This window comes from Cydia strobilella, chromosome 1, assembly GCF_947568885.1.
Source record: "Cydia strobilella chromosome 1, ilCydStro3.1, whole genome shotgun sequence".
Taxonomy (NCBI): domain Eukaryota; kingdom Metazoa; phylum Arthropoda; class Insecta; order Lepidoptera; family Tortricidae; genus Cydia; species Cydia strobilella.
The window spans coordinates 21,329,847-21,353,193 of record NC_086041.1 but is presented as its reverse complement, the minus strand read 5'-3'; the positions used below and the strand labels follow the sequence as shown (position 1 = coordinate 21,353,193).

Below are 23,347 nucleotides of genomic sequence, written 5' to 3'. Positions count from 1 at the left end.
TTTATTTTAATAAAAGACTGTCTTATAAGAAAAATTTAATTATCAATTAGTATAAACAATAACACAAATGTCACAATTGAAATGACAAACAACATTATAAACTTAACAGAGACTATAATATAAAGATACATTGTCTAGTTAAACTAACGTCAAGCGGCAGACGTAACAAATAAATTGTTAAAAAACAAGCATAAATTATCATGAATTAGAAAACAAAGTAGGGACACATTAATCGACAACAATAATAAACACATACCATGAAGTTCATGTCTTAACCTAATAAACAGACTATCAAAATAACAGAATATTTTAATGTCAAGTTGAATATAATGCATTTGAGTAGAAATAAAAATTTATTAGGATTAATTAAATTTAGGACCCAAAAAAATGTCGAGTATTTCCAAAGTGTCCGGATCCTTACGTACTTTTATGAAGCCATGTTGTTTCAGTTCTAAAACCAAATATAAAGTCCCATTAGCGGTTGGCCATTTCTCCACAAAATCGAACTGAATTCGAGATAGGTAAACAAAACAATTGTGTATGCTTTGCTATTGCAAATAATTGTTTATTTATAAACTGAAATAAATGTCATATACTAAGAAAAAGTCACCAAGGCGTCCAGGCAATTTCGACCTATGCCGCTGTGGCCCGGTGGACGCTGGTTCGATTCCAGCCTGGGGCACTGGAGGCCTTGGTCACTTTTTCTTAGTATATGACATTTAAATATTTCAGTTTATAATTTATATAGTAGCGTTTCTACTTTCTACTTGAAATAAAAACAAATTAAAGTATTTTCTGAAAATAATTTAATTTATTCTAATACTTCTATCAGTAATTGTTTATTTGTTACATTTTGCAAGGCACAAATAAATAAATATACACCATGCAGTGCCGCGTGCATCATCAGCTCATTATCACTGTTGTACATGGCGCTATTAATTATGTTCGCATTTTATCCTACAACAACATTACATCCCCATGACAATCTAAAGTATTTATCTTAAAATTGTAATAACTATAGGTATTCGAGATTCTAACAATGAGATCATTCTTTCATTTAATTTGACACGACAGTTTGCAAACCTTTTTTTTTAATTTTCTCATTTACCCCTCAAAAGTGGTCCCTATGTATTCATTTATTTACGTTACATGTCTGTCTTTGGATCACAGATATGAGTACCAAATTTTAACTTTATTGGTCCAGTAGTTTCGGAGCAAATACAGTCGCACGAATGATCCTAAGGGTTCCGTTTTTTTCCTTTCGATGTACGGAACCCAAAAAAGTAGAAAAAAATTTTGGAATTCTTTATATCGCTTTAACCTTTTCCAGGCCGCACCAATCTACAAGGTCCATTTTTTATGTGGACCTTAAATCGGAATAACAGTTTTAATTCTTTTGGCGCTACATCGTACTAGTGTAAGCCGTTCGCATAAAAAAAAACACAAATCGATGTACAGGTTAACCGTTTGGCACACGCATACTAGAGGTCAAAACAAAATTTTTATTTTTGACCCGCAGTTCCTAAAAAAATCCCTTAGGAGGGGTGCTGAAACATTATTTATTTTGTATAAAAAAAATTTTTTTTAAACCTATCGTGTGTGGTATCATACGAAAGGGCTTTTTGAGGCGATTCTAAAAATATACCACATCATTCCATTTCAGCCATTTTTTGTTTAATTAGAACAAAAATAATTTTCAAAACATACCTAGTTTGGACTCTTCCAAATACGATGTGGCAGATATTTTTTTGTACATTATACCACAAATGATACGTGATATCCTCATATCCAACCAATTCCTCATATGCAAGCAATTTTTAAAATAATATCATTAACATTTTTTTATTTTATTTTACAAAGTGACACAGTTCTACTTCAATACCTATTTTACGAGACTTATGGAACTGTACTGCAGATACGGTACATATTAATCATAAAATGATACGTAATATCCATATATCCAACGGGAAATACCTCTTTAAAAATACCTCTTCTATTTAGAAAAAGTATATTTGGAATGGCTCCAAAATTTTTTTATAAAATTCCAAATGAGCTAAGAAATACAGATGATTAGTTTTAAAAGTAAGTTATTTAAATTTTTAATTGACAAAGCATATTATAGTGTAAGTGAATTTTTGTTAGATGATTTTGATAAGTAATGGTAACTGTGCTCAGCATGCAGCCACAGTCCATAAATGGAAAATTGTACGCCTTACGGCACAACATAGTGATACAATGATTATGTGAGACCTGTACTTATGTACATAAACCTATGTTGAACAAGTTAAGGATACAGAGCCTTGAGCATCGCCGTCGAGTCGCTTGCCTATCGGTGTTCTATCGGATACATTCCGGGGAGTGCGCACAGGAACTGCACAACCTGATCCCACCTTCCCCTTTCCATCATCGGACATCCAGGCGCGGGGACCGAATGCACCCGTTCGTGGTCCACATTCCATTTGTTCGGACGAAACGTTTTGCCTCCTCCTTTTTGGTTCGGACGCCTAAGGAATGGAATGCGCTCCCACCATCTGTATTCCCTGATCAATATGACCTCGACCTCTTTAAAACAAGAGTGAATAGGCTGTTACTGAACCGGTGAGCTCCATCTTAGGCCCTGTCTTCACTTTACATCAGGTGTGACTAGGGCCAATCGCCGATCAGTTTATAAAAAAAAATGCTTTTGACTTTTAACCCTATAACTGCTCCTTTTCATCAGTTGCTGAAATGTAATGATGTGGTATATTTTTAGAATCGCCTCAAAAGGCATTTTGTATGATACCACACACAATAGATTACAAAAAAAAATTGTCCTGAAAAATTTTTTTAGGAGCTGCGGGTCAAAAATTTTGTTTTGACCTCTAGTATGAGTGTGCCAAACGGCTAACCTGTACATCGATTTGCGGTTTTTCTTTGAAATTGGGGTCGAGCGGCTTCCACTATATGCCTGGAAAAGGGTTAAAGTTTAACCTGATAGTGTCTGAAAACAATATTTTTTTTATATATAAAGTGTATGTGTGTTATGTGTGTGTGAAATGTACTTACTCAGTATTGAAGTGAAACATCGAGCTGCGATAATACATTTGTAGCCTGGAACCATGGGTCCGAATGACATGAGAGAGTTCATGTTTAGAGGCTGTATCTCCGCTTTAAACATCTTCACAATCTTCATCATCGTGCCCTCTGTGCCCCATTGATCACTGCGGTAAAACATTAAGCGGTACATTTTAATTTGTATCATGCATCTACCATGCAGGGTAGATGACATATACTGCAGTAAAACAAATACTTATGCACAACACGTATAATTTGTTAAGCACTTCACTAAATTTAACATAAAACATCAAAAAAAAATCTACACATGGAATTTAAAAATTATTATAACCAAGACAAATTTATTTTTCTGACTGTCCGCTTTCCGCACTGGCGTGAACTGGTGTACGTGCGAAAGATAACGACGTATAAATTTAGCTGTAGAAGGGATGAAATGGAATAATGAGATGGAGATTATGGACGGTAATGGCTGTTTCAACGGGTCATAGTTGCCTAAATTTAATGCCGAATATTAGTTTCGCCTGACAATTAGGGGCAATTAGAATTTTGAAAATGCCGTAAAGAAATGCGGAATACGGATAACAGCGGCTTTACAGAATTAAAAGAAATATGGCACAAAAAATAACAATGAACAATTATAGGGTTATTAAACGGGAACCGATCCCATAACGTTAAAAAATATTCAAGCTCCGTAGACGATGACAATTTGCTAGTTCCTTTCCAAAGAAAACGTTCGGCCAACCAACGCTGTACCGCGACTTATCGAACCACGCAGTATGCGGGCTCGTGTCCTCCGTGGGTCTGATACCTGACCGCCGGTCGACGACCATCCACTGCCGACTGCCCGTCGGTGGCTGTGCCTTGTCGTTGATACGGCACCACGTACCACCGGAGCACTGCTCGACGGTGGCCTTAAAAGGGTCCTGGTGCAGGCAACTACGGCCAACAAGGCCGCGGAACGACGGGAAGAAAAGCGCACTCCAAGTTATTATTTATTGGCAACTTCCGAAGAAAACGTTCCTCTCGATTAAAGGTTTACTTGACAGAAACAAGGAAAAAATTGAAAAAATATTCGCGGACCACAAACAGACCTTTCCACGTCAATCTCAAAATCTATCTGAAGTCCTCCGAAGAAAACAAATTTCTTCTTTCCGAATCAGAATTGAAATTCAAAATTCAACGCAATTGTAACCAGCCTACATCGAAAATATCTCAGTCCAAAAAAGGTTCCATGTGTCCTGGAACCTGGAGCGCCATCTAAGAGAATTCCACGCTAACGATAACCCACTAGCCCTCGCATAACAAACAACAAAAAAACCAGAAGAAATACGCAAACTACGTTGATATGGAAGAAGTTCCAAAAACCACCGATAGATGGCAAAAAAATAAATATGTAGCGAACGCTACAATACATACTACATCGACCCGCCTGTTTCATCTCTATCGCATGCGCATAATTATATTGCCGTCCTGCTTGCAGTGTCGTTGACCGCCGCGCGCCGCCATCATGGGCGGGACACTAATATGTGTCGTTCTCAAGTAAACGGTACCACATTGTCGCTTACCACAAAGACGCTCTGACAGGTTATTCGTATCAAAGATAGATATAACTCCGTAATAGATGGATACAGTCTAAGGAAAAAACGTGCCTCGAAAATCACAAAAATGTTATTCTCGATCAGAGGGCGCCACTAGTTTTGTCCAACACTCGTATAGAGGGCGTTGACGGTTTCGTTTGTTATTTATAATTTTAACGCATATCAGTGAAAGAACATGGGTCAAAATCATAAAAATAATTAATGCAAATAAAAAAAATCATTTATCCATATTTAAATACATTTTATCGTATTTTTATAAAAAAATATTTTTAGTTTTAAAGTGTGTCGACAGATGGCAGTGAATTTACTGGGGTTACAAAATTTACTATGACAGTACCGCTCTAGTATAAGTTACTCTATGTTCGTATAGAGATGCAAGCAAATTTCACCCTTATTGTAAGCGACAATGTTGTACCTTTTACTTGAGAACGACACATATAATTAGTAATTATTATTAATTACGCGCGTGCGATATAGATAGGAACAGGCGGGTCAATGTAGGAAATTTTTCGTGGTTAGGGTCCTTACTTTAGGTACGTACCGGATAAACATCTTAGAGTCTGTAGTCTGGTCGGAGTCGCCGAGCGAGACCTTGGTGCGGTCCAGACTGCCCAGCATGGTCTCCGAGCTCTCGCTGCCGCGCCGGCGGGACTTGCGCGGCGGCTCCTCCTCCGCCTCCGCCTCCGCCGGCTGCACGGGAGGCTGCTCCTGCGAGGGCTGAGGCACGTCGGCCAGACCCGCCTCTTGTAACATCGAAGTCAGGACTCGTTCCGGATCGGACGGTCGTTGTATCACTATGTTTGGTATAATCAGCTGTTCTTCGTGACGTGGCGGTATTGTCTGCCAGTTTTCCGGGATGTTCTCTTTTTCAACTGAAAGAGGAAATGTATTCTACATAGTAATGTATGTTTGATCATTCCAAAGTAGCCATGAACATAATTATGCTTACCGATTTCTGGCTCATCCGGAACGAGGTTTTGGGATTGACTCTCTTTGAGGGATGTGTATCGGCTTCTCGACTTTTTTGTCTGTGAAAAAATAGCCAGCGTCAAACACATTAATTTATACCTTATCGCAATGATCAATAATATAGAAGTCCTTCACATTTACATTTTACCTATTCTTTGTGTATAACAAGTGTTACAAGTTTTATTAAATTAAACTTAATCACGTATTAAATTAAACTTGAATTGTCTAAAATAGCCTTTCTGCAGGACCAAAAAAGCAAATGTCGAACTGGAAACATCGGAGATATTCAAGTCCGTAACCAGGTAAAATTAAGTTTCATTCTACGGAATGTATAACATCACACACGTGCATATGGGAAAATTTTATAGTTCACTGCTGATTTCCATTGATCAGTCCGTCAATTGTGGTTGATGCAACTGGGCCTAACTCTTGCGAATTGATGAGTTCTTACTTGACTTGTATTTAGATCCTCCCGCGAGGCCCTCTTCTGAGTCGCAGCCGCCAGCTTTTGCGTCGGCAAGTCGGCAATGTCCTTCTCCACGTCGACAGCACTAAGGTCCGGCACCGCAGTGGACTGGTTCAGAACGGTCTGCTCCTCTACCGGCAGGTGGGGCTCCGATATTTGTGGTTTCAGCACTTGCTCCTGCACCTGCGGCTCTTGCACTTGTGGTGGTTCTTCGGGGATAGGTTCGAGGACTGGGACGGCGACGCGTCGAGCGCGCGAAGCAAGAGCGAGCTGTAATTAATTATATTGGCTTTAACTTTTATACCTATATTAGATCAAAGCTTTAGAACTGGCGACCACAGTCGATGAAACATAAAATAAATAGTAGATTGTTAACCAAAGGATGAAAGGCACCCATTATTGTCGAGGTAGTTTGGCGCTCGAACGCGGTGAGAGCGCCAATAGTCCGAGACTGAAATGGTTCCTTTCACCCGAGTTAAACACTACTTTTCATTTCGAATACGAGGAAAGTAAAATATGTATTTTGTGCATTTAAAAAACACGGCTAGGTTTAAACTTCAGTAGTATTTCTTGTAAAGTACCCTTTGAATTAACAATTTAGTTAAAAATATCGTTATTTCTGGAATGGGGAGTTAATTGTACAACAAATACGTACCGTAGAATAAGATTACCCATAAGTATTACTAACACTGATTGATCCCAGTTGGTCTTTGAATAAAGAATTTATTTATTTATATCCATTTAAACCCAAAAATTTCATTGCTTATCGTAAAAAAAAGAAAAAAGTACTAAGAAAGTACAGTACTCTAGACAAGCAAATAATTACACAAGCGCCGCCTGCTACGGCTGGATAGATAGATGCTTCGAATTTGAATTTGAGTGGCTTCGGTTGGGGGCCTAAATAGGCCCAGTCAAATGTCTCTCAAATTGTACAGTATGTGCCCCAACGAGTGGTTACTTATGTTAGGGCATAGATAACTTTTTTTTTACAAAATAGGTCAACAACAATAACCAATAATAGTATGGCTCAGTATGCAGCCATTTATTTTTATTCTGAACTAAGATAATCCAGAAATTTAAGTAAAATTTTTAATTAAAAAAATATGGTTTGTGCAACGCGAGACTTAGGTAGTCAAGGGTTAAATTTATAACAAGTACCTACAATACGGTCAACCTCAAAAAATATGTCTGCGGTCTAATTTTCATACAAAATGTAAAATATTTAAAAATAGTCGTGGCAATTAGACGCAACCGCAGACATATTCTCAGAGAATGACCCTTAGAAGTTCGCTTAGGAGCCAAAAATTCCGAATTAAAAAAACGGCTCGTACCTCCATCTGTCTCTGGTCGTGGTGCGCGGCAGCAGCCAGGCCCAGGTTCCTGGAGAAGAGGCGCTGCAGCGCGCGCGCCGCGCGGCTAGACAGGCGGGCGCCGGCGTGCGCGGGCCGTCGCAGCAGCAGCTCCGCCGGCACGCGCAGGTCCACGATGTCTTCGGAATACTCCTAACCCAACGCGACACAACACAAACCACAGCGCCCAGTTAATGTTACGTATACACTCAACTCATTTACCGAGCATCGACAATGAATGTACCTAAAAGCCGAGGGAGATATCTCAACGGGTTGACTGTACACGTCTATTATTATAATTTATACGGTAGTTCCAAATTTAACTCAGCCGACCTACCCATGACGCGGGGTAAGCGTAGGTACCTAGTTTTTTTTGTTTTCGACCAATGTCCGACGGTATACGGAGGCCCAGAAACAAAGGAACCGTTCCAGCTCTGTGTTGACACGAAAATCGAACTCAATTGTGAAAGTGACACCAGCGAGCGTGAGCGTACTTATTGTATAATCTGAATAAGGCTTAAGTTCTCATTTCTCATCCGAAAAGTTCAGAGGGTAGTTTCACCGTTCTTTGTAAGCTACCGCTCCCTCTCTACATTGATGTTTCTGTCCACTTTTAAGCTGGCCATACACACTAGGGTATGCCTGCGCAGTTTTGCCAACTGCACAGGTAAAACGTAGCGTATGTGGCATTCGACTGTGCAGTTGAACTGTACAGGCAAAACTAAACATCGACGCAAGTGCTAATAAAAAAATGTAATTTCACCTTTTCTCGTAAAGTTCAAACTCGCGACCTTTGGAGACATGTACATTTATTTATTGGTATCGGTGTTATATTTATGGCATGCTTTACATAGGTACCTAAACTGTCTAATTTCGGAACACTACAAGATAAGTAGGGAGGTACATAACAAGAAAGTACCTATTTAAGAGTCCCCGGCAAGGCCGAATTGCACCTTCCCATACAAACGTAGTTCCGCTCTCATTTTAAAACTACGTGTTGGATTGTAATGAAACTTTGCACATACAATGACATGAGGTATCTAGGTCTGAAATCCATACGTCCATACTAATATTATAATGCGAAAGTGTGTCTGTCTGTTCACGCTTAAAAGGCAAAAAAATCACGTCTGTTGTATGGAAGCCCCACTTTTATATTTTGAGTTGATTGAATTAAAGGTAAATTTCGATTTACGATTTATGACGTATTAAAAAAAAACTACTTACTAGATCTCGTTCAAACCAATTTTGGAAGTTTGCATGGTAATTGGTAATGTACCATATATTTTTTTTAGTTTTGTCATTCTCTTATTTTAGAAGTTATTAGAGAGTTAGAAGGGGCGGGGGGGGGGGCACATTTTACCACTTTGGAAGTGTCTCTCGCGCAAACTATTCAGTTTAGAAAAAAATGATATTAGAAACCTCAATATCATTTTTGAAGACCTATCCATATACCCCACACGTGTGGGTTTGATTAAAAAAAATATTCGAGTTTCAGTACTAACTATGGGGAACCCCCAAAATTTATTGTTTTTAACCGACTTCAAGATTTCAAAAGGAGGTTATCAATTCGGTTTTTTTTTTTTATGTTTGTTACTCCATAACTTCGTCATTTCTGGACCGATTTTAAAAATTCTTTTTTTGATTGTAAGTATATACATACAGATTGGTCCCGTTTCTGCCAAAACGCAGTTCTGATGGTGGGATCCATAAGGAATCGAGGGAACTCCTCAAATGTTAAAGGCATACATATAGTGATTTTAATATTTTCATCAGCAAATCAAGCAGTTACATTTAAAAAAGTGACATTTGATGAAGTGGGACTGCTAATGATGATCAGAACGGAACTCTTCAATGACGCATAGTTCACGTTTGGCGATTTGTCCTCTTCGTTATGTTTGTTAAGCAAGTTAAGTTTTCAAAAAACATTTTTGTCAAGCTCGAGTTCTGATGATGGGATCCATGAGGAATCGAGGGAACTCCTCAAATGTGAAAGGCATACATATAGTGATTTTTGTATTTTTATCAACAAATCCAGCATTTCCATTATAAAAAGTGACATTTGACGAAGTGGAACTGCTGATGATGATCAGAATGGAACTCTTAAATGACGCATAGTTTACGTTTGGCGATTTGTCCTCTTCTTTATGTTTCTTAAGCAACTTAAGTTTTTAAGACATATTTTTGTCAAGCTCGACTTTTGATGATGAGACCCATGAGGAACCGAGGGAACTCCTCAAATGTGAAAGGCATACATATTGTGATTTTTGTATTTTCATCACCAAATCCAGCAGTTACAATTAAAAAAGTGACATTTGATGAAGTGGAACTGCTGATGATGATCAGAATGGAACTCTTCAATGACACATAGTTCACGTTTGGCGATTTGTTCTCTTCCTTATGGACCCAGACCCAAACTTGGACCCGGACTCGGACCCGGACCCGGGTCTGGACATGGACCCCAACTCGGATCCGGACCCGGATCGAACTCTGACCCAAACTTGGACCCGGACACGGACCCGGACCCAGACCCGGACCCGGAAATGCTACTGGAAAAGTGGGTTAGGTTAGAACTGTGACCCTTACAGAAACGAAATGCTATCAGAAAAGTAGGTTAGGTTAGGTTAGAACTGCGACCCTTACAAAAACGAAATGCTACTAGAAAAGTGGGTGGTTTTACCTCCTTTTCTACATTATAAGATTTATTAGGCAATATTATAATAATTTAGGCAATTAGGCAAAATTAGGCAATAGATGGATTAGGATAATTAGGCATAATATGCTGTCTTTTTCAATTCATTGCCTGGAATCTAAGAGTGCACCATCAACAATAATTAAACTTTCAAATTATTATTATTTTTTCTATTTTTGTGTGAAAATCTTAATGCGGTTCACAGAATACATCTACTTACCAGGTTTCAACAGTATAGTTCTTGTAATTTCAGAAAAAAAGTGGCTGTGACAAACGGACTGACAGACAGACAGACATAAATCCATAAGGGTTCCGTTTTTTGCCATTTAGCTACGGAACTCTAAACACAGCCTGTATGAATGACTACCCACCTCACAGCGCAATTCGACATGAATGTTCTCGATTCTCGCGCGAAGAAACTTCTTGGAGAGCTGATGGTTCTTGTCTATGATCAGTTTGTTCTTCCTGCGGCGCTTGGCTTGCGGCTCGCCCTCTTCCAGCGTCTACATTTAAAAATAGAACTCAACCTAAATACAGAGTGAGCAATTCGAACGAGAGGAAATTTAAAACAAGATACGAAGAAGAACGATAGAAGTTACAAGTCCACTATAAAATTTATAAAAAAAAAAACAAAATCCTCCGACGCAGTCGGGGATCGAATCAGGTCAAAGTTTAGGGCTCGGAGTTTGCTACAATACAATAATAATAGTATTTTATACAATAGTGATATAATAGAGAGCTTTTCAGTCGAGTATCGTGTTTAAGCAACGAAGCTTGCTGAGTTGCTTAAGTAAGGTACGAGATTGAAAAGCTTGATAACTATTGTATACAATACTTTTTCTACGAGACAAAAAAATAATACTTTCAACTAATAGAATCATAACACCAAAACCATAGAGTAACTTATACTAGAGCGGTACTGTCATAGTAAATTTTGTAACCACAGTAAATTCACTGCCATCTATCGACACGCTTTAAAACTAAAAATGAAGAGTTATAAAAATACGATAATAGTATTTTATACAATCGTGATATAATAGAGAGCTTTTCAGTCGAGTACCGTGTTGAAGCAACGAAGCTTGCTGAGTTGCTTAAATCGAGGTACGAGATTGAAAAGCTTGATTATATTACTATTGTATACAATACTTTTTCTACGAGACAAAAAAAAATATAGTTTCAACTAGTAGAATCATATACTTAGGTAAACAAACCAAAAGTATACAGCTAATTAAGATACGCGAGCTGCCGCGGCCCGCGATACCTTCATACTCGTACGCGCCCCGGCCGCGGCCGCCGCGAGCCCGGCGCCCCCGGCGGGTTGGTCAACGACACCTCCTCGTAACTCATGAGGCCCTGGTACCTGCTCCGCGCTAAATTCAATTTTAAGACAGTTTTTTCTCGATTTTGGCCACCGTAGCCTATGGAGACTAACAAGCAACGCTAAGCGGTTTTCGTAGGATATGGATGTTGCTATATGAAGGGTGTCACATACGCGTTTATGAAATATGAAGCAATTCTTGGCCACCAAATCACAAAGCAGATGCGACGCAGCAGCGTGTTTAAGTAGGCTAATTTGCATTGAATAATATTTTACTGAAATGTATGAAGTTCTATTTTCAAAATTTTTATAATTGACAAAACCGTATCGATAAAATTCTTATGCTTGAGTCGGAAGTGCCATAGACTATCCAACGTTGAAAAGAGTAAGGTTGTAGTGCTGTATGTGAAGTCGTAATACACAGATTATACTCGACGAGTAGAAAAAATGTTTTTTCATTTCTCATGCTCTGAAAGAGGGTCATTGTTGTTTTAAAAGGTGCGCAGAAAATGATACGTGTCTGCACTAGAGCATTTTACGTTCGAAGTACGACTTTTTTAATTTTTTTACGATACGCAATTGAAATTTGAGTTTAAATGGATTTGTAATAAATTTTTCATTTTGATATTTGACTCTCCATTCCATAAATAACGATACTTTTGTCTGAATTGTTAATTGAAAGTACCCTCAAGAAATACTATAAAAATGTATACTTAGTCATGTTTTAAAAAAAATACATGCATTTTACTTTCCTCGTATTCGAAATGAAAAGTAGAGTGTTTAACTCGGGTGAAAGGCATCATTTCTGCCTCGGACTATTGGCGCTCTCACTGCATTCGAGCGCCAAAATACCTCGGCAGAAATGAGTGCCTTTCGTCCCTTGGTTAACAATCTACTATTGCTGGCCAACCAATCACAAAGCAGATGCGACGCAGCAGCGTGTTTAAGTAAGCTAATTTGCATTGAATCGAGTCTTAGAACAAGTAATATTTTATCGAAATGTATGAAGATCTATTTTTATAATTGACTAAACCGTATCGTTATAGTACATTATTGTCGAGGCTCGGAAGTAGCTACTTGCTGGCTGAGGATTCGTTTTAAACGGACGACCTTGGGAGTCCGTTTAATTGAATCCGAAGCCAGCAAGTAGCCTTCCAGCCGAGTCATATATAGTGCTTTTCTCAAAAATGGCGCAATAAATACAACTATAATAGAAATATTTTACAGAAGCAACGTTTTTATGTATATATTTTCACAGAAAAAAGTAAAAGATTTTATTTTTTTTAATTAAAAATAGAAGTGTATTTTTCTGCTGAAAATACGCCAACCTATTTGAGACACCTAAATAGTCGCGGTACCAACATTATAATAATAAGTACTGATCATCTGTTTGGCTGTTTAATGGACCTATGCCTTCATTTGATATGGCCACTTCAACTTTTAAAAAGTTTGGAACTCGACAAATAATGGAATTTGTATGCAACATTGCAGTCCCGAAATCAAGACTGCAATGTTTTTAACTTTTTAATTTTTTGACTGACCATAAACAACGCACTTCGCGACCAACTTTTTATCCGGCAACGTCGACTTTGCCGTGCATTTTTGAGAAAAAATTTTTATGCTTGAGTCGGAAGTGCCATAGACTATCCAACGTTGAAAAGAGTAAGGTTGTAGTGCTGCATGTGAAGTTGTAATACACAGATTATACTCGACTAGTAGAAAAAAATTGTAACGGTTTGAACTAAATAAATAAAAAACCTCTAATGTGACGATCTCTGGCTCTTGCGGCGCGGGCTGCGCGGCCGGCGCAGGCGCAGGCGCCACCGCCGGCTCCGGCTCCGGCGTCGGGGACCTAGTGGTATGACAGGATTAGATGCATAGGTATCAACAACAAATGTTCCGCCTGAAAATTATACAAAAAAACCGGCCAAGTGCGAGTCGGACTCGCGCACCGAGGGTTCCGTACTTTAGTATTTGTTGTTATAGCGGCAAGAGAAATACATCATCTGTGAAAATTTCAACTGTCTAGCTATCACGGTTCATGAGATACAGCCTGGTGACAGACAGACCGACGGACAGCGGAGTCTTAGTAATAGGGTCCCGTTTTTACAATTTGGGTACGGAACCCTAAAAATCAAGTAGAATACGTACTTAGGTACTATATGTATACTGCTGTAAGTACCTAAATTTTGGTACTTATACGTTCCTACCTGAAGCGAAAAAATTGATAGAAACACTGAACTTCCGCGATCTTGTTTTAGTAAAATACCGAAGAAGTTGTCTACTGGGAGTGCTTACTCCATACATCAGTATTTTTACCAAAGGCGGGTTATTTTCGTAGTAGACATCTAGCGTAAAGTAGTGGATTTATCAGTACCGCTACTTGACACTAGATGTCGCGACGAACGAAAAGTCTAATGCTCAACAATTTTCAGCTAATATTATAACCGGAACTCTCATTTCAACTCTTTCTTCCTCTGTCCTCAGGTGCAGACTTCAAAACACTTGACATTGGCAAATTTGTGCCAACTTGGTTGGCCTGCAGACCGCCACTAAATAAAAGAAGAAGAAGAGAAGAACTCCTTCTGCTTGTAATACTAGTTGTAAATTGTTGACTTCTCGTCAGTCGCGACACTCTTGGCATCTATGTCAAGTAGCGGTACTGATAAATCCGCTAGTTGACGCTAGATTTCGACTACGAAATAACCCGCGGAAATAAGAAGACTGATGTATGGATGGAGTGAGCACTCTATGTTTACTTATTTCTCTATGGTACTTATTTCTCTATGGTACGGTCGGCCAGCGCAGGCCTTAAGCGATCCGACTTACTTACCGACAACCTACTTTAGCAGGCTTCTCGTTGTAGTTACAATATCTACCATGTGTTCATTGCCCTAAATGAAAAAAGTAAACGAAACTAACTTTTTTTCAGTGGGAACGGGCAGGTCCGGAGGCGGGATTTCAGGAATTGGGATCTCTGTGTGGATACGAAACATTAAAAAAAGGAAATAAAAATTTAATTTAAATGTAAATAATGGAAGGGATATTACTTATTCAAGAGATAATTCAGTTTTTCCTAGTAACTTTCGTGCAAAGGTCATTATCAAAAAATATGTCTGCGGTTTAATAGGGTAGATGAGAAATTTACATTAATGGTAAGAGTTTTGAATGATTCACGGTTAGTTTCACTAGACTTATATTCCATTAATGGTATCAATCGAATACACTCTTGATTTGAGCCCATGAATAGTCGAGAGAACGGCACTGCAGGATGTATGGTGGTCTTACTTTGCTCGTCTCAGTCGCATTTTGTAATAACAAAATGCGACTTTTTGTACGAAGGAAATTGTATGATTTTCGACTTGGCCCCGAAATTAATAACGCAAATTTTCGGTTACTTTAGCTATCCTAACTTTTGTACGAATCTATATACTATGTTTCTTTATAGTTCGTTTCACTTAAGCCGCATATGTACCTACTCCAAATTTTCACGTTAAATATGACGCGCATGCGGAGGCGGGCGCAAATTCTATTACCTAACAATCTTTCTGATGGTCCTAGGGTCACTTGTTCCTAGAGGTCTGCCGCTTCGAGACCTCTGTTCAAGAGACAACGTACAAAATTATTTATTTATATAATGAAATGCATGAAACTTCGAGGTAATTTTAAGTGTATCGAAAGCAAGCATGGAGGATGTTGAAAACTTTCTTGCCATTAGGAAAAGATTAAATTTCAGTGATCTCTTCTATTCACCGGTGTAACGTCGCATGGCGTAAAACCAGAATTATTTATATTGGAATATATAACTTAATAATAGGAATTTTAACTGCGGTTAGGAAGCTGTCGTCATCTTGCTTGAAAATGAAATTACAGCCATTTGAAATTTACAATTTTTTTTCGGCACAGGCTTTATTCATTTAAAACGTATGCTAGGTGGATTGATACAATGGTAATTATACAATTTATACTTCAATACATTCACAAATTCAACTAAAAATAAGTAAAGGTCAAGTTAAAAACTTTAATACCGAACAAATTTGTATTTTCTGTCGCTAATGGAAATTTGATAACAATACGATCCTCCTTCCTGCCCTTATCCCACGTTATGTGGGGTCGGCACAACATGTTTTTCTCTTCCATTCTCCTCAACTAAGTAAACATTTAATTTTGTTTAAGGTATGCACTTTTTAGTAGTAGATATATAGTTGCTATACAATCTTTTTTTTTTGGATAAAATGTAAGGAATCGAATGGTCCCCGTACTTTTTTCGTTTTTGGAAGTTAAAAAAAAACTTAAATTTTGAATTTCAGGTCCTGTATTTTTGCATTATTTCCATATATTATTTTAATATCCACATTATTGTGATTAAGTGCTCATTTGTTATCTATTTTACTAGATTATGTTATAATATTCAACATGTGTCATCATCCCTATTGTCGCGACCCATACAAAATGTATGAAAAGGGTCGGTGTAATAAGACGCAACCGCAGACATATATTCGGCAAAAAATGATTATTTTTTAAGAATTTGTCCCTCACACTAAATCATTGAATTTTAGGATGTGCTGGGAAACTGGTAAGGGTGGTATTCCATCTGTCCAATATCTTGGTCCAATGTGTATTTTGTCTCACATTTTGCATAATGAGAAAATGAGACGCAGACATTAAAATAAATAAATAATTATTAGGGGACATCATACACAGATCAACCTAGCCCCAAACTAAGCAAAGCTTGTACTATGGGTGCTAGGCGACGAATCGACCATATACATACCTATATAGATAAATACATACTTATATACATAGAAAACACACATGACTCAGGAATAAATATTTGTGTTCATCACACAAATAAATGCCCTTATCGGGATTCGAACTCCAGGACCATCGGCTTCACAGGCAGGGTCACTACCCACTAGGCCAGACCGGTCTTCACGTTGGACAGGTGTCTCTACTTAGTCTACTACATCTCTGGATCTGTACATGTGTAATACCACCCTAAGGTGTAAGGAAAGGAATTGGTTCGCAAGTATTAGGTAGGTACATTAGCTCTAACTTAAATAGCATACCTTTATCAAATTCCTCAGGCAATAGATCCTGCGCTGTAGCTGTGAACAGAAAAAAAAACAGTGACATAGCATTATAAAATAAATAAAGCCTTTATTACTGACTTATTTTTAACAATAAAAAAACATCTTTATATATATATTTCACTTATTCTAATTTGTGTTTCTGACATCCGGGACGTTTTCATTGTCAGTCTGCCCTTTGGCAAAGGCCTCCCCTAGAATTTGCCATAACTCCCTGTTCATGGCTTTCCTTCTCCATAATGGTCCAGCTATTCCTCTAATTTCGTCCTCCCATCTTTTCTTTTGTCTTCCTATTCTCCTTTTCCCATCACGGGGGTACCATTTGTCTTTCGTAGCCGGAAAGACAAATGGTCCAAAGATATCACTGACATAGCATTATACCTATACCTAAATAACATTAAACAACTGGAAGCTACCATAATTTTTATAGCTGTGACGCTTGTCACCAGTGGTAACAACTTGGTGGTAACAGACCAGAATAACACTTTATATCGTGGGGAGAGATAAGAAGAATTATAGACCCATCTCACTTCTGAGCCATGTCTACAAGCTGTTTTTGAGAGTCATCACGAACCGTCTCGCACGCAGGTTTGACGACTTCCAGCCTCCCGAACAAGCAGGTTTCCGTAAAGGCTATAGTATCGTAGACCACATACATGCGTTGCGGCAGGTTATACAGAAGACTGAGGAGTATAACCTCCCCCTTTGCCTTGCATTTGTGGACTACGAGAAAGCCTTCGATTCGATCGAGACTTGGGCTGTGCTGCAGTCTCTCCAAAGGTGCCAAATTGACTACCGGTATATCAAAGTGCTGAAGTGTCTGTACGAAAACGCCACCATGTCCGTCCGACTACAGGGCCAGAGCTCGAAGCCAATTCCATTGCAGCGGGGAGTCAGACAAGGAGATGTAATCTCCCCAAAGCTGTTCACCGCTGCATTGGAGGATGCCTTCAAGGTTCTGGACTGGAAAGGACGAGGCATCAATGTAAATGGCGAGTACATCACTCACCTTCGGTTTGCCGATGATATCGTAGTCATGGCTGAGACCATGGAGGACCTCAGTGCAATGCTCGCTGATCTCAGCAGAGTATCTGAACGAGTTGGTCTGAAAATGAACATGGACAAGACGAAGATCATGTCTAACGTCCATGTTGTGCCAACTCCCGTATTAATCGGAGGCTCTGCGCTCGAAGTTGTTGACGATTATGTATACCTGGGACAAACAGTCCAGTTAGGTAGATCCAACTTCGAGAAAGAGGTCACTCGTCGAATCCGACTCGGTTGGGCAGCGTTCGGGAAGCTTCACAGTATCTTTTCGTCCAAATTGCCGCAGTGTCTTAAGTCAAAAGTCTTTGACCAGTGTGTGTTGCCAGTGATGACATACGGATCTGAAACGTGGGCGCTAACGATGGGCCTCATAAGAAGGCTCAAGGTCACGCAAAGGGCAATGGAGAGAGCTATGCTCGGGGTTTCTCTGCGTGATAGAGTCAGAAATGATGATATCCGCAGTAGAACTAGGGTCACCGACATAGCTCGCAGAATTGCAAACCTTAAGTGGCAGTGGGCGGGGCACATTGCTCGCAGAACTGATGGCCGGTGGGGCCGGAAGGTTCTGGAGTGGCGTCCGCGTACCGGAAGACGAACTGCCGGTAGGCCTCCAACGAGATGGAGCGACGACCTGGTGAAGGTCGCGGGAATTCGGTGGTTGCGAGCGGCACAGGATCGGTCGGAGTGGCGAGCCTTGGAGGAGGCCTATGTCCAGCAGTGGACGTCTATCGGCTGACATGATGATGATGATGATGATCGTGGGGAGCAACACAGAAATACAGAATATTTGGTCAACCAAATTGTCAGTAAATAAGAACAAAAACAACTATACTCATCCTTTTCTTTTAGGTGCTAGTTAGCACTAGTGTGTAAGACAAAGTGTGTAATTCTCTCTGTCTATGTTTGAAAGGAGACAGTCCTTTGACAAACTATAACTATATTTTTACTAAGAAATAATAATAGGCCCAAATATGTCTTTCCCTTTTAGCTGGACTAATAAAATACATTATAGGAATGTTGCGACCGGTCGTCGTGGCTGTATAGTGTTGTCTTAAATAATATAAATGCGACGCACGACTAGACTTTCTGTAGATCTTTTAGACTAGCAGTTTTTCGGATCAAATTGTAATGGAGATAATCACGTCTCATGCCCGAATTCATGATCGAACATGCGCTCCATGGTATTATCCAGTTCGGGTCCTATAGTTCGTTCGCGATAAGAATGCAGGAAAACCATCACTGTAGCCACGCCCGTAACCAATAAAATCGTTCCTAATTAGAAAGTCATGTTCACGGTGACCAGTTGAAGGCATATTTTCTAATTAGTAACGATTTGGTAACGTACGAGCATCGCTAGACCGGCGGACAATGATGATTTTACTGCATTCTTAATTCGAACGAACTATAGACTCGTTGTTGGAAGCATCAACGCCGAAGCCGAAGCCGAAGGGTCGGCGGCATTCAGGGCGCCGTTCGGGTCCGAAGGGTCGGATCAAAAGAAAATTAAATGGTAAGTGATTGAAATAGTCACTTACATTTTCTGAACAAAGTGGTCTCATGGTCAGACATGCGTTCCATAGTTTTATGCAGCTCGAGCCTGGAGTCGTTGGCGCTGCGGTCGGCGTGGGCGGTGTCGGTGTGGACGGCGGCGGTGGCGGTGGCGTCGAGCGCGCTGTGCGGGCCCGACGTGCCCAGCATCTGCTCGAGCGTGCGGTCCTGGAGCAGGAGCTGCAGGGCCTGGTCGGGGTTCTCCTCGCCGAAACCGTCCTGGGAAGACCAACACACCTTGACCAACTGTCTTCAATAATTAAACTTTCTCTATGAGAACAGCATAATATAGTGAGTCACTAGCGCCCAGCGGTCCTTATTTTCACAAATCGAAGACTCCGGAAAAAATACGCGTTGTTACTGGGAAAGTTGTGAGACGTGCTCATGGTCGAGTACTAATTCAGAATGCAGACGGGCGCTGCTGCGGTTACTGGATATGACAACGGTGTGCAAGCGAGACAACGCTGTTCACGTCTCTAGCTACGTCTCGGTTGCACACCGTAGCCGCACCCGGTTACGGCGCCAGTGGGATAGTCAGACCAAGCTAACTTTGATAGCACAGACTGTGCAAGTGTTATTTTAAACGTCAAACTTTATGAAATTACCTATGACGTTTAAAACAACACTTGCACAGTGTGCTATAAAAATCGCTGCTGAGTTAGCTTGGTCTGACTCTAACAGCCTATTGGTTACAATTCTATATAGTATGCCAGCATCAGATGTACTTACATTCGGTGGAAGTTGGAATTCGGGAATGGCGGCTTCTTTCAATGTGATGGCTTCAATGTTGGGCACAACATTACCACTTTGCTGAAAATAATAAGATTTAGAAACAGAAAATTTAATAAATAATTCTTATCCAATATTATCCATTAGGTATTGTACAAACTATACACGGTGGCTAAAAAATAAGTGCATTCCCATTGCCAGGGAGGTTTTTATATATAAAGAAAACGTGTACTTGTCTATTTAATATACAGTCAGCTAAACTATTAACTGGCACCCCTGCATACACATTAAATTTGTATGCAGGGGTGCTAATAGTTCTACTGACTGTACTAAAAACATAGCCTTCCAGTCTTCCAGATAGCGGATAGAATCTTATTAAATTGTGTATAAGTAGAGCTAATATCAGGTTGCCCTGGTGGAGTAAAAGTTCATGTGATAAGAACTATACCCTTGACTAAAACAGTAATTAGTTTTTAGGGTTCCGTACCCAAAGGGTAAAAACGGGACCCTATTACTAAGACTCCGCTGTCCGTCTGTCTGTCTGTCTGTCACCAGGCTGTATCTCATGAACCGTGATAGCTAGACAGTTGAAATTTTCACAGATGGTGTATTTCTGTTTCCGCTATAACAACAAATTCAATTAGTTTGTAAGCATTATCGTGTACTTTTGTTATGTACCTATGTTACAACTTCTTGAATAAACGTCTTTTATTATTATTATTATTTGTATCTCCTTGGATATCACGGGCCTATAAATCCCGGTCTTTTGATAGGCTTGCGTAGGGATATAGATCCAACACGTAGAGGCCCCTTGGAGAGCTTTAATGTCATGTAGAACGCCTGCTGGAACCCGTTCACAGGCGCAACAATAGACACCCATGAACCGGTCGCAGCAGGCATTGGGACTATTGCAGAAAAAGTGAACAGTATACCGGTCTATGGATTGAAGTTTGGGTGGACAATGAGACTGGGCTATTGTAAAGAACTCCGGACACCTGCCATAACAATGTTAAAACACGTTATCGAGGCAGGTGGTGACTTGCCGCTGAGTAGATGGGCCCCTGAAACTGCCGTCGTGAAGACGACCAGGAGCAACACCGGTGAGCGGCTCAGGGGTGTCGAGAGGTGTCCGCCGCTTTCTACCCAGTGACTGTTAACAGCCACTGTGCCAACTCGCGTCTTATGCATCTTTCACTTCCACCCCTGGAGCATATAGCTCTTACGACTCCCCTCTGGACGGCCAATGAAGGCAAGCCAGAGCTGAGAGTTCTGCGGGTCCCCTTGGGGTCCACTCCGACCGACGAAGACACGCCGGAGACGGAGACCCTGACCGACTCTCTGGAGCACTCGGGTCCGTGGGGTCGTCACTCCCCAACAGCTCGCCACAAGCTGCCCTGCGGGCTTATTATTATTATTAAATACTAAAAGCAGAATAATATAAATATTTAAATGGGGCTCCCATACAACAAACGTGATTTTATTGCTGTCTTTTTTCCGTAATGGTACGGAACCCTTCGTGCGCGAGTCCGACTCGCACTTGGCCGGTTTTTTCTTACCCGTATCATTTCCTCGACTCTTTCCTCTGGCTCTGGGACAGGTTCCCTCACTGGAGCTGGCAGCTCCAACACCTGCTCCGTATGTCTCTGCACCTCTTCTGTTACATCTTGCATGTTGAATCTGGTTAACACATGTTGATGTTGTTATGTTGTATTACAACTAATCTTACACATGTCATGTACATGGTCTACTACATATTACACAAAGATTTAGGAACATACAGTATTTAAAAATTTAATATATGTATAGTAGTGCACTCTCCACTCCACTAAAAATTGTATGTCATAATATGTAGTAGCAACATTACTGTTTGTATTGTACTAAGTTTTTGCTAGCAAGGCCAAGCTTAATAGTATACCCCATTTCATATGCCATGGCCCGATTCCACTTGAGACCGTCAATAGTTGCACAACAATATGAGTATGACAACAAAAGATACCGGCAAAACCTTTTTTGCGGCGTCATGTCTTACTTCACTGTAGGTAATGCCACTACATCCTGACTTTGAAGAGCAGAGCTCGTAAAGCAATTGTTAAACAATAGATCAACTTTATAGGTCTCTTTGTGTAGTTTCAAGTGGAATCCCGCCATGGTATATGAAATGAGGTATACCAGCCAGGTATGCTGTGTAGGGCTACCACTGATTTTTAAGAGGAGGTAGTTTTAGTATTGGTTCAGGCCTTCTTGATTAACCTCTAGAATAACTTGGTAAATGTATTCGATTTCCTCCCTATGTGCCACTTGACTATTGCATGCCATTTGGTTAGCAGAACTCTTTCAAAGTAAGTATAGGTATACTTACATAGGTGCATATAATATGTTATGTAGGTTACAAAACATAATAATTATTATGAACACAAAAAATTTACAACTTACTTTTTGTTTGAGTTCTTCATAATTCTTGCATTAAGCATGCATAACTCAGCTGAAAAAAAAGTGACATAGATCATATTGGTATAAACATATTAGGTATAAAACTCCCGTGAGACTCATACATATTAAATTATATTAAAGCGGAAGCGGTTATTCGACTTAATAATACGTGAGTGACCCGCTTTAACATAATTTAACATATTAGGTATTTAAAATCTTAATAATCTTAGTGAGCAAAGTTGTCATGACCTGGCCATGATGGCCACTAATATATAAAACAACTTTGGTGGATTATTGACATGCTAGTTAGAATAATACTAACTATAAACTAAAAGGGTTTATAATTTCTGTATACCTACTTATTTTTATGCAATGTAGGGAGGTTATGGAAGTAAACTCCCATCCTGGCGCCTACGGAAACAACTATAATTTAGACACTAGTTTAATTTTAGTACTTTCCCTTACTTAGCATGCTGTTGACTTTCTTCTGATACAGCCGGACTAGTCCCCGCATGAGTTGAGAGCTGAGACGGAGCGAAAATCGGTATGAGGGGCGACCAGACTCATTGGTTATAACTTGTAATAAGTCAGCGCTGAAATTAAACAAACTTTTTTAAACTAAATAATTGATAATACGTAAGTCAAATATTTTAATCAAGAATCTTTGGTACTTTTAAACGGATCCCAATAAACCGAAAAACAACTTACCAAAGTTTTCTTATATCTTGAGACCATAGTTGGCGTTGGGTTATCGAAGCAAAACAGACAGGCCAGGAATCCGCCACCCAACATAAATGAAATCTGCCCCCTTTTTTCAGTGAATTCTCCGGATAAAACATTTTTATAATTCAAATTTTAGTTCATTTGCATGCAAATTACAAAGTTTAGTTTCTCACGTCACGCAGAGCACGCGAAAACAAAAAGTCCAGACGTTCGATTTTTTTTTTCATTCCCGCCAATTTGCGTTTCGTTTGTTCACCGTTCGAATGAACGTCCGTTTCTGAAGGATACAATCTTGATATTTTGTGTCAAAAACTAAACAAACTATACCAACTGATGA

The 23,347-nt window shown here is 39.7% G+C and overlaps 1 protein-coding gene across 1 annotated transcript; it reads right to left on the bottom strand.

Annotated features, from left to right (window-relative positions):
- Positions 1-22: 22 nt before the first annotated feature.
- Positions 23-23,126, bottom strand: LOC134745463 (uncharacterized). Its single transcript, XM_063679848.1, has 16 exons — positions 22,996-23,126; positions 22,753-22,880; positions 22,291-22,339; positions 21,414-21,534; positions 19,858-19,938; positions 19,116-19,347; positions 16,513-16,551; positions 14,366-14,420; positions 13,202-13,295; positions 10,497-10,628; positions 7,419-7,589; positions 6,073-6,357; positions 5,602-5,680; positions 5,194-5,524; positions 3,046-3,200; positions 23-451 (listed from the first exon to the last, which is right to left on the bottom strand). Exons 1-16 carry the CDS (start codon positions 23,124-23,126, stop codon positions 363-365), a joined length of 2,172 nt encoding a protein of 723 aa, XP_063535918.1. The 3' UTR covers positions 23-362.
- Between the last annotated feature and the right edge of the window lie 221 nt (positions 23,127-23,347).